The sequence below is a fragment of the Psammomys obesus genome, unplaced genomic scaffold, assembly GCF_907164565.1.
Source record: "Psammomys obesus unplaced genomic scaffold, mPsaObe1.curated_primary_1811, whole genome shotgun sequence".
Lineage (NCBI taxonomy): Eukaryota > Metazoa > Chordata > Mammalia > Rodentia > Muridae > Psammomys > Psammomys obesus.
In genome coordinates, this window is record NW_026586383.1 from 3,691,116 (window position 1) to 3,703,141 (window position 12,026).

General features: G+C 38.9%; 1 protein-coding gene across 9 annotated transcripts in view; it reads left to right on the top strand.

Annotated features, from left to right (window-relative positions):
* Positions 1-12,026, top strand: part of Clasp2 (cytoplasmic linker associated protein 2) — a 177,086-nt gene that overhangs the window by 115,340 nt on the left and 49,720 nt on the right. For 3 of the 9 annotated variants that reach the window (XM_055601779.1, XM_055601785.1, XM_055601784.1), the window contains 5 exons: positions 2,318-2,425; positions 7,388-7,450; positions 8,383-8,489; positions 10,040-10,063; positions 11,223-11,467. In XM_055601779.1, the coding sequence (XP_055457754.1) occupies positions 2,318-2,425; positions 7,388-7,450; positions 8,383-8,489; positions 10,040-10,063; positions 11,223-11,467 (547 nt within the window). The remainder of the gene's footprint in view (positions 1-2,317; positions 2,426-7,387; positions 7,451-8,382; positions 8,490-10,039; positions 10,064-11,222; positions 11,468-12,026) is intronic. The other 6 variants (XM_055601781.1, XM_055601783.1, XM_055601788.1 and 3 more) reach the window with 3 other exon arrangements.

Sequence of the window (12,026 nt, forward strand, 5' to 3'; positions counted from 1 at the left end):
CAGTTGCCATGAGCCTCTGATGTGACATGGATGGGTGCACTGCTTCAAAGCAATCCACTGATATTTTCTGTGTATTGACAAGCATACCATCCGTTTCCACTAAGAGAAATTATAATTGAAGTCAGTGTAAACAGTAAAGGTGGATTTGTTCTCTCTTCTGCCTGAAACATTTTCAGATTGTGCAGACTTAAAGGTTGCTTGGTTAACATCATCTTGATGGACCCAGAAGCTGTCACCTGTGTACCTCTGCATTCCCTCTTCTTCCTTTCTTCTCTTTTCTCCCTTCTTTACCAATCATGGTATCCTTTGATCTCAAGGAGGCCATTGCTTCATCTATTATACCCAAAGCAGAAATCCCCAACTACCCCAGTTGTTTATTCATGTGTTTTTCATTGTTGTAAAAGCCTTTTAGTTAACTTACATACCTTTAGAGAATTCTGTGTTTGTTTCATCAGCTTTGACCAGTGTCTTAATTCTCATACCTTTCTGCTGTTGTAGCATTACCACCTTAATTTGTAGTTTTTAAATAGTTTGTATGTGAATGTGTTTGTGTGCCTGTGTTTGTATGGTGTGTGTGTGTATGTGTGTATGTTGTATGGTGTGTGTGTATGTCTTGTTTGGGTATGTGTGTCTGTCTGTCTGTCTGTGGAAGTCAGAGCACAACTTACAGAAGTCATTCTCTACTTTGAGCTTTTCCAGGGATCAGCTTAAATGATAGGCTTGGCAGAAATTACCTGTACCATCTTGCTTGCATAATTTTTATAATATTCAGCTTATGCATTTGCATTCACAAACAAGTTTTGCTTCATAATATGACCATAAAGTAGAAACATGGCGCAGTGGGTAAGAGCACTTGCTGCTTTTCATAGGACCTGAGTTGGTTCCCACCATTCATATTAGGCAGCTCACAACCACCTACAACTTCAGTTCCATGGGTTCTAGCACCGTCTTCTGGCCTCTGCAGGCACTTTCACACGTGATTTACACACACACACACACACACACACACTTTTTTTTTTTTTTTTTTTTTTTTTTTAAGTAAGTACTGGGCACAGTGACTGATCTCAGGGCTGAGGCAGAAGGATGGTGAATTTGACATCAACCTGGGCTACATTGCAAGATTCTGTCAAATACAAATAACTTTAAAGACAAAAATAAAGAGTTATGCATAGTATTTATTTTATTAGGAATAAAGTTTGCTGGCAGGATACATTCTGCTGGGACCCCACCTCTTCTAAGAGTACAGTGAGGATTACAGCGTGGGACCTGACTGCTCCTCCTGCACAGAAACAAACCCTCTGCAGAGCTCTGCAAGTGGCTCAAGTCTAGCCCCACCTGCTGCTTTGTGTCTGCACTGAGCCTTCCCTGTGTGTTCTCTCCACAGTTTCTGAAGTTTTAAGAGCTATGTTCACTCCTCATAGCCTTAATGACATTGTCCTCTCAGTAGGACTCATCTTGATTGGTGGGGCATCTGCTCTGCGGGCTGTGCCTGGTCCTGCCTAACTGTCCCTCTGAGATCCCCTTTCACTGTTTTCCTGGGTTGAATGGACTCAACCTTGGATCATCTCATTTTTCTTGATCTACTCGTTTGCTTTGCTTCATACACATTCTCGAATAAATTCCTCAGAAATTGTTTCAGACCAGGTTTTTGTAGCTGCATAAGACTGTCTTTATTGCTGGGCATGATGGCTCATGCCTTTAACCCCAGCGCTGCCTGGAATCTCAATACTTAGGAGATAGAGGCAGGTGGATCTCTGTGAGTTCAGGGCCAGGCTGGTCCAGGACAGCCAGGGTTCTTGTTAAACAGAAATCCTGTCTCGAAAAACAAACAAAGAATGTCTTTATTCAGTTAAGACCTGGAAACTTCCTTTAGGCCTGCAGCCTTGGAATTGAGGTCCTTCTAACACCAAGGGTTTCTAGAACTTTCATCCTCACAAATATGCTTCTTTTCTTTTTTCCAGATATAATTAGATTAGATTATTTATTATGCTACCTTCAGTCAGTACTCTCTGAGTTTTCTGGCACTTTTTTTTTTTCTGTGTCTGTATCTGTATCTTATGTTTATAAGGAGTGACAAAGACATATAAATGGAAAGCTAAATAGTTTGAGAGCAGGCTGCTCTTCATGCTCCCATAGACTTAGACTCAAATGAGGAAAGGATAAGAGCGTTTCATTTTCAATCCCAAAACAAATAAGCTTAGTTTTAATCACCACCAAAAAATAAAAAATAAAAATAAAAATTAAATTAAAAATGTGAAAAGCTTAAACTCTGCCTTCTGTTTCCTCTTGCTATGCTGCTGCTGCTTTTTTGTGTCAGCCCGGAGCAGTCGTATTCCACGACCGAGTGTGAGTCAAGGATGTAGCCGGGAAGCTAGTCGAGAGAGCAGCAGGGACACGAGTCCAGTCCGCTCTTTCCAGCCCCTTGGTAAGTGTCTGAGCAAGTGTGAGGCTGCTTTGCTACTAAGTAAGATCTATGGAAACCTCCATATTCCTAGAATTTAGTGTTCTTCATCAGTTGTATTTTTGCTCTGTCATTTTCAGGAAAGCATCCTGAAAGGAATGAATTCCATTTGAGTAAATGCCTCTGGCCTTTGTAACTTATCTTAAATGAGCAAGTCAATTATTGTATAAATGGATTCTTGTTATACACAGTCAAGTCAATGTCACACAGATGTAAATTCAGAATATCGCATTTAATTTCTCCACCAGGGAGGCTGAGTCAAGATTACAAATGAGACCAGTGTAGCCTACATACTTGTCTGTAAGAAGACAAAAAGAAACATTGAATTCAAAACCTGTAGAATTAGAACATGAGACAGAGAGGCAGACGTGATGTCCAGGGGAAAGTTTTAAAGGGTACACCTAGGAAAACCTAGTGACAGTGCTGCACCTGGCAGTGGCGGAAGGTAACGTCATAAGCACTGGCACTGAGTTGCTAAAAGGCAGGCTGGCAGGGCGACTGATTTACAGCAGTCCTCCTTTTTGTTTAGTATAAAAGGTGAGGAAATAAGGGGTGATGACGAGGCAGGAATGAGGGTGCTGTGTTCTTTAGACTGCTTCCTGCTATCTGGGGGCAATGATATCTTTGTTGACCCAAGAAAGCTGGGATGCTGGTCAAGTGCTGAGAGAGCTGGTGGTTTCACTGGTTGTCCAAGCTCTGTGGGACCATCTGGGGCTAGGAAAGTGCAGGCCCGGTTGAAGCATTTTGTGAGGCTGACTACCTGGGGCTAGAGCCACTTTGAAGGTCTCTGTCAGACAGATTTTGAGGTAATCCCTGGACCTGGCAGGTTGTGTCAACAGATATCTTAGGGGAAATTCAATAGAAACAATAAAAACTTTTAGGCCCCTGGTCCTGGTAGTTGAGGGAGGGGAGTCCGAGGATCTGAAAAAAGGAAAGAGATCCCACCCTTGGAAATAAGTGGAGTAGGCAGGTGTTGATTGACAGGAGTACTTATCTGGAGTCCATTTGACCCTTGAGAGGTAGATTCAAGTTGATTCCCTGAAGGTTGCAGGAATTTTTTAAGTTTACAAAAAGAGGTAAGTTTTAGACACATTAGCATTGCCACAGTCTGTAATCTGTACTGAGACCCACACAGAAAAGGCTTACACTTTTGTGTTGTAATAGAAGCTTGGGAAACACTTTTGGGTTAAAAAGCATGAGCACTCTTTAAGGAAAGCTCAGGGAGGACAGAAACCTCCCATGGAGCAGAAGGGCAAAAGCTCACTTGCTCTTGGTTTTTGGTATGAAAACAGATCATGCAAGCGGGGCCTCTTTTCTCTATCCAGAAGATTGCAATTCTATAGATTATACAGACATTTTTCGTACAATGAGATGCATTTTTAAGTCTGTACTTAGAGGACAACCAAAGGAAATGTAAAATCATAAGCTTGTGACTATGAAAATAGTAGTAGTGCTCTACTAGAACTAGATTAATAGCTTCTCAGAACTCCATAGATGCTGTTGATGTTCTGAGCTTTTGAAGTCTTAATACAACAGTAGCGTAGCGAGAAAAAGGAATCTGGGTTCTTTTTCCTTTTTATATAACTTAAATCACTTTCTTATCACCATCTTGTCTTCTGATGTTTATAACTTACATTTATCCAATTTAAGTTATAACTTGAATTTACACACCTTAAAACACCTTCTTAGACCCTAAAATATTTTTTTTAGATCCTCACAACTTAACCTTGTATATTCCTGTACCTTACATAAACTTCACACCTTTTTTCTATTCACTTATTATTCACAGGGGACATGGTGGTTGATGACTGAGAGCAGTAATTTTAAAGTGAGGTCCTTCAAAAAAGGACTAGTGAAAAGTTACATTGAAATCTGTTCTGTGAGTTTATCTCTTTTCCAAGCATGGCAGCAAGGTAAACTGTGTCTAGACCTAGTAGTAGCTCTTTGTAAGTGAGACCCGTGGCCTCACTTTTTACACATGAAGAGAACTGAGAAGGCAGCTGAAGTCTTGCTTGCTGCTATTAAATTGATAAAGCTCTCACTAGCTTAGTCCTCAACGTTATCAGAGACCTGAGAAGGAAGAATTTTACTAGAATAAGCAGGAAGTACAGAACAAGTGGTTTCCAAATGTATGAAAAATGGCAGAGTCCTATTGGCTACCTGGACAGTCACCCAGAAGTCCCAGGGCAGCACCAGTCTTCAGCTGCCAGGTCCAGAAGATCTGACAGACTTTCCCGTGGGGTAGGCACTTAGGATGAGCGGCCTACCTTGTCTAGGCAGAGTGGGCCAGTCAACTCCCCAGTGTCCTGCTTGTCCACAGTTTAGATAATACCATGGGCAGCAGTTGAGGTGAAGGTCAGTTTTTTGCCCGGTAGCCAGTTTGCCACATTTAAAGCAAGCTCCAGGTGGAGGTTCTTCTGTGCCCATCCATCTTCTTTTGAGGAAATTAGGAATGCTGCCAGGAGTTGGCACGCCTCTCTCTCACGAAAAGCGTTTTTATTAAACATTTTCACTGCCATGTTCTGCAGATCTTTCTGTTAAGTATATCTAGACAGACTTGGCTTGCTTCTAGTTACTTGTTTTAGGCATAACTTGAAAACATAAGGGATACAAAATAAAGCTTATCTCTGCAATTAATAACATTAGTACTTAACATGACTACAACATAGTTCTGAACACATTTAAAAAATGATCATTTATAAGGTGACTGACCACTGACTTGTATTTCTTAATTATTCCTAAGTTTACAATAATTTAGTAGCTTTTATAAGACTCAAACTTTATGGTCCATCCATGTTTAGTCTTAAAAGTAACAGTTTTGAATTAAAGTTCTTCTGTTATCAAAATAAAGCTTTTAATTATAGATACCATTCATAGAGATACTGAGAACTTTATTGATCCTTTTATAGTGTACTATTATAGAACATTGCATTTTTTTTTTCTATGGCTTAATTTATATACATAGCTAAAGCTTAAAAGAAAAAGAAAGCTCGACAGACATTACTGTGAATCTGAGTAGATCTTAGGAATTTATAAGTCTTGATTATCAATATACCTTATTTATCAAACATACAGTGTTATTTATCTAAGTTTTTTAGTAATTTGATGTTAACCAGTTAGCAAAGACATAAGTAGTTAGACATACATCTTGAATTAGCTTTTGTTATCTCAATAGACCTTTATAAAGTTAAAATTTTATCATATACAGTATATTCTAAACCGGGGTTGAATCATATATGCAGTATGTTGTAGCAAATATAACCTTAAATTTTTGTCATCATACGAAAGTCTATGCTAATATTGGAGACTTGTTGTTGCTGCCTCAATCTAAAAGGAGATACAATGATAAATAGAGAGCTCATTAGGACTAAGAAGTTTTATATATAATTGTTGCTTTATGCCACGTGGTCATCTGAAGATAGTGAAGTCACATGACATGTACTCTTTAACCTTAATAAAGATGGCTGCCAACCATGTGGTTGCTTACATCCTGATGAGGTTACCAGCCAAGGTGGAGAAGAACCACATGGTTGGTATTTTAAAAAAGTCTTTTTTTCTAGTAATCTGTTAATATATATATGTACATCTCTATACATATGTTTTTTAAATGAGAGTTGAATTCAAGCTACATGCACATAAGCCCACAAAGTTGAATCCAAGTTATAAACACCTACATGCAGAGTTGTGTGAGGCCATCCTATAGGAGAGGCAAAAGTGATTCCTGTTATAAAAAATATGTATCAGCTCTCATTAACACATTTGAGGAAGATTATCTTAAAATAAAAGCTATGTATTATATTAAACATAAAATGCATTTATGTAGCATTGTATTACTAGATGTAAGACAAGGGTCAGTTTTGTATGCTATCAAAATCTGAACAGAGGTCTGAAATGCCAAGTGTGAAGTTTAGGTTATAGAGTAATATTTAGGGGCATACATTACAGATTTCTAAGTTTTGTTTGGGCATTAATGCTCTTTTTTTTTTTTCAATGCTCATGGCTTTTATTTTTCAATAGTTTATTACCAAATGCAGAAGTAATATTTTTTGGACCATTATGAGTAAAATGTACATTAACATGAATGAAGCAAATGATTTTTTACTAATCTGAAAGTTGTCTGTTTACTTTCTAAAAGCGGAGGTCTCGAAAGAGCACAGATCCCGAGTTATAGCAGTTAGTGGTGCGTCCTTCTTCACGTAAATCAGCCTCCGTGCTCTAATCCCGGTCTGTCTTGGTCTGTGCACGCTGCTATAGCACGCTACAGCTCAGTACTTCTCGGTGACCAGGGTTACCCCACAGTCCTGGAGGCTGAGATGCCTAAGGTGAATACACCATCCAGCGTCTGCTGAGGGCCCTTCTGCCCCCCACCTCTTGTGATGGTGTCCCCTGTAGAAGGGGCTGCTTAGCTCTCTGAAGTACCTTTATGAGCACCTTGCTCTCGTGACCACATTGCCTCTCAGAGACACCCCCTGCCTTTTAACACTTGGGGTCATTATTTCAACATATGAATGGAAGGGCACAAAACTTCAAACCTATAAAATTGAAATAACTCTCAACTGGGTGTTCAGAGTAAAGAAGATAAGATTATTACTAGTTACCATAGTGGTTTTTTTTTTTTTTTAACTGCAAGTGTTTGTTTTTGTTCTGTTTTCATGCTTGTACTTTTGACATTTCCTTCCATTTGAATACTTGCCTTTTTTGTCTCCTATAGGCCTATGTCTGTCCACTTAGGTATAATTTGTATTTGTATCAGGGTTGGTCTTGCAATGCTCGTCAACGTTCAGTTGCCATATGTGGCGGTACTCTGACCATTAAATATTAAGAGTAACACCACTGTTAACAAACTCTCCTTGCCTGACAGTAGTGCTGCCAGTATTCCTTGTTTCTGTGGTGATAGATGAGGTTTGTATGGTCCTGTTATTCCAGCCTCCAGACACCATTCCAGATCCACTGGTGCCCTCTACGCCCCCGATGTGTATGGGGCCTCAGGTGAAGGATGAGTACATTTTCACTATCATCTCTGCATTCATCTCAGATTTTGTCCTTTTTCGTTTTCATCACATAATATTCATTTTAAAGTTAATTTGTGTTATTTAAATTTAATTTATTAGAGAATAAATCAGTTATGTTTTTCCCCTAAGTAACTATCCTTCCTCCCTTTAGCAATCTTAGCATTTTTCTAACAGGCAGATGGGGATTGGCTTTTGTTTTGTTTGTTTGTTTGTTTGTTTGTTTGTTTGTTTTTCTTTTTGGGAATAATTATCATTTTTAAATAGAAAATTGTTTTATGTTCTCAGTTATGTACTTCATCTTTATATGTGTATGTTAAAAAAAAAAAAACCAAAATGGTGGATGAAGTGTTTTAATTGTAAACCAAAGTATGCAGAACAGTTGGTGGGCAGGTGAGAATTCATCTTTAGTTTGTCTATACATGTCAGAACATTGGGCACAAAGTAGTCACTTCATGGTTATTGAACAGTCTGTTTTAGCTAAAGAATAAAATCAGTTTTCCTGAAGGAGAGATAGTAAATATTAGAGCTTTTCTTATGGTGAGTTGCTGGTTTGACTTCGTAAGTCTGCCCCTGGCTGTGACTGATGATGGAGTTCTGTGTTACTTTGTGTTATTTATTTGGAGAGCCTTGCCTGAACTGGCAGAGCCATCTTCTTCCTGTTCTAAGTAAACAGCGATTCTTCTTTAAATTTCTCATTTGTCAATAATTTTGATTGCCTTTTCTCTTTTACTTGACCAAATCCTCATTGTGCCCAGAAAATACAATATTGCTTTTAAAATGCTTTGTCCCATTGGTTTTTTTTCCTTCCCCCTTAATAAGAGTTGAAACCCCACCACCACCACCGAACCCCTTGCACTATTACACTTATGACTGTCTGAAAGCTGTTTTCTTCTTTTTCTGATGAATTAGGTCCAGGATATGGCATCAGCCAGTCAAGCCGATTGTCATCCTCTGTTAGCGCCATGCGAGTCCTAAACACAGGCTCCGACGTGGAGGAGGCGGTAGCTGATGCCTTGGTACTTTTCTCCATTTCCCTATTCTTATCAGTGTTCCTATGCAAAGTCAGAGTGTGAGAGCCTCTCCCCGTTTTGGGGAGGGGATGGGAAATTCTAGATTAAGCCAAAGAAGACAAAATATAGGAGGTATAGTAGCAGAGCAGTATATTAGTGAGCAGTCCTTACTAAAAAAATTGTCAAGCTTTTAAGCCAGATTTAGTAATATTAACTAGGTGTCAGGCACAAAATATTTTTTCTTAATGTAATAGTATTATATTTAATGCACTGTCATGTACTGACTATATGGCAGATAGCTCAGTACATTCATGTTTTATATACTTAAAGTGTCATTTCAAGGACATCTTCACCTTGACTTTGTAGGGCTTTGCCTTGTTTTTGAGACAGGGTTTCACTCTGTAGCCTTGGCTGTCCTGGAGCTCTCAATGTAGACCCTGCTGGCCTTGAACTCACAGAGAAAGTCAACAGTGTTTACTGTCTTTACTTCAGCTGCTAACATGTTTGAACTGATGCAGTTAGAGGCTCTGTTCTTCTGAACCCTGAGTGTGTGGCTCACCTTTCCTGATGTGATACATCAGATGTTTAGTCCTTATTATTCCCAAATCATGTTTTCCAGGTTGCTTTTTTTTTTTTTTTTTTTTTTTTTTTCATTTTAATGTTAAATGATTTGCCATTGAACTTCTGCTTGCATAATTTTAGTGACTGGCTTGGTATTCTTGAGTTGCTATTAACGCAAGGAAGATGATAGTGTCAAGTTATGTGGAAATAGTTAACCAAAAAAATTGATTAAAAAATTTTTTTTGTGTATTGCCTGAATACTTGTCTTTGCACCATGTTCAAGCCTGGTGCCTGCAGAGGCCAGAGAGGGGTCAGAGCTCCTAAAACTGGAGTTACAGATGGTTGTGAGCCGCCATGTGATCCTAGTATTGAACCCAGGTCTTCTTGAAGAACAGCCAGTGCTCTTAATCCCCGAGTCACCTTTCCAGCTCGTTTTGTTTTGTTTTGTTCTTTTGAGACAAGGCGCCTCACTGTGTGGTTCTGGCTGGCCTGGAATTCCCTATATAGACCAGGCCAACCTTTAACTCACAAAGATCTACCTGCTCGTGAGTGTTTGATTTAAGGTGTATACCACCATTGCAAGTGTTAACCACAGAGTCATAAATCAAAATTGTAGTCATAGGACTCTGCTTTCATCATTTGCATAATGTAGATGTAACTAACAAGTTATGGAAATTTTTCACCTACTAAATTAAATTTGTACCTGGGAAAATAAAGTTTAATTTAGAAATTGCAAAAGGGCTATAAATAATAAGAATACTTTGAGTTTCTTTGGGAAACTAGTGATGGAAATGTTATTGTAGCTTGGGTGTTTCTGAACTAAAGGACACTGACAAGATTAAAGATAGAAACCTGACAGTAAGCAGTTCTTCAGTATCTGTGTTATAAAATTGGGTTTCTAGTTGTGGGCATTACTAATGCCAAGTCACTGTGCTGTTTAGCAAAATGTTCTTCATTATTTTCAATTTCTCTCTTTAAAAATTGACTGCTCTCAGCTCTTAGGAGACATGCGGACTAAGGTATAGACATCACTATTTTCTGACGTCTTATGATATCAAAGCTTGTTTTCTTTGCTTCATCAACTTAACAGATAGTAGTCATCTATAAAAAAATTAAAGTGGAAGTAATGAAATTCTTAGCTGTCCAGCTGTTATTCTGTCACTGTGATTGTCTGTGGGGGTTACTGACTGAACATAGTGCCTGAGGGACACATGAAATGAGTCATTTGTACTGGAGTCTCTAACAGAACTAGTCCTTGAGCCCACCTGAGTAAACATTGTTGTTCTAAATTGAGTTAGTGCCTCTAGGTCAGTATGAGAGATTTAGTAATTACAGCAGCTTTGTAAAACCATTTGATTATTTATGTTCAGATAATACATCTTTTTTTATTTCAAACTAGAAATCTACTATTTGTAGATGCTTGGGACTTTTGAGTTCCTGCACTTAGTGTTTTCATGGCAGTAGCTCCACCCTAGCCAAATCCAGGTACCAGCATGTGTGCACTCGTTTCTAGTTTCTCCAGGGAATTCTCAAATGAACTGTTTATCTCATGAAGAGCTAAATGACAGTTAAATAAATTATAATCCATATGGTCAAGAAATCAAAGGAATCTCAACTGCTTTCTCATACAGAATAAGCTATGGGATATAGATTACGTTGGGAAAACTCTAGGGACATAAAAGCATCTCACTCCCTAAAAATGTTTACTTATCTTGAAGACATAAAGGTTGGACTAAAGGGGGGAAAGGCAAGAGAAATAGAAAAGAGGAAATATATAGACAGGAAAGAACATAGTATTTTACGTAAGAGAATCATGGTTTTACTCCTCTCAGAAGGTGGTATTTTCTTATTATCAACTAGTACAGTTTCTATTAATTTACATTTGATTTGTTCTTGCTTTTCCATATAAAGGAGATAGCCTGTACTTTTGAGCATCTCCCACCTGACATGACTGAGCTTGCTCATAGTCATCTTCTCCTGTACTACTCTCATAGTTAAATAGTTCATGTTCTACTAACTTCTAAAGCACTTCCTGAACGAGAACTAAATATTGACATTTATCTTTACAATGGTTAGCAGCATGCCTTCCACTGATCTAAATCAGTCCTTTTGTGCGAGTAAACACTGAAATTCCACATGTTCTTCACTACTGCTAATGTAGTTCTTGATATGTAACAGAAAAAACCTGCTCGGAGAAGGTATGAGTCATACGGAATGCACTCGGATGATGACGCCAACAGTGATGCTTCCAGTGCGTGTTCAGAGCGCTCCTATAGTTCTCGAAATGGTAGTATTCCTACCTACATGAGACAGACGGAAGACGTGGCGGAAGTCCTCAACAGATGTGCTAGTTCCAATTGGTCAGAAAGGAAGGAAGGCCTCCTGGGTCTGCAGAACTTGTTAAAAAACCAGAGAACACTAAGGTGAGAAGTGTCACGAAATACTTGTTCTAGCAGCTAGCAACTTTTGACTTGACTTTATGAAATGTGTCAGAAATTATGGTTAAAGGTTTCGTGAAGCCATACTCCTTTAGGGCCACTAGTATCATAACTTCAAACTGTCGTAACTTTCTCCCTCTAGTTAATGAAACATTTTAAAACAAACCTTTCAGGTTTGGGAGATGGCTTACTAAGGGAAGTGCTTGTTCAGGATCTCCAGAAACCATGCAGAGCTAGGCATAGTAGCGCACTGTAATTCCAGAAGCCCTATGGAAAGATGGAAGGTGGAAGCAGGAGAATAGCTGCAAACGCGCAGGCCAGCTGGTCTGCTGTGCACAGCAGCAAAACGAGAGGCCTTGCCTCAAACAGGCGGAAGGCAAGGACTGACAAGGAAGGGCCTCCACCACACTCATATACATGAACATGCACTACACAGACAGATTTAAGAAACAAACGCCTCTTTATTGAGAACAAGTCAATGTGTTACTAATTTTGGAATTTAAGTAAGATGAAATCAATTATACAGGGGGAGAGTGCTTTTCTT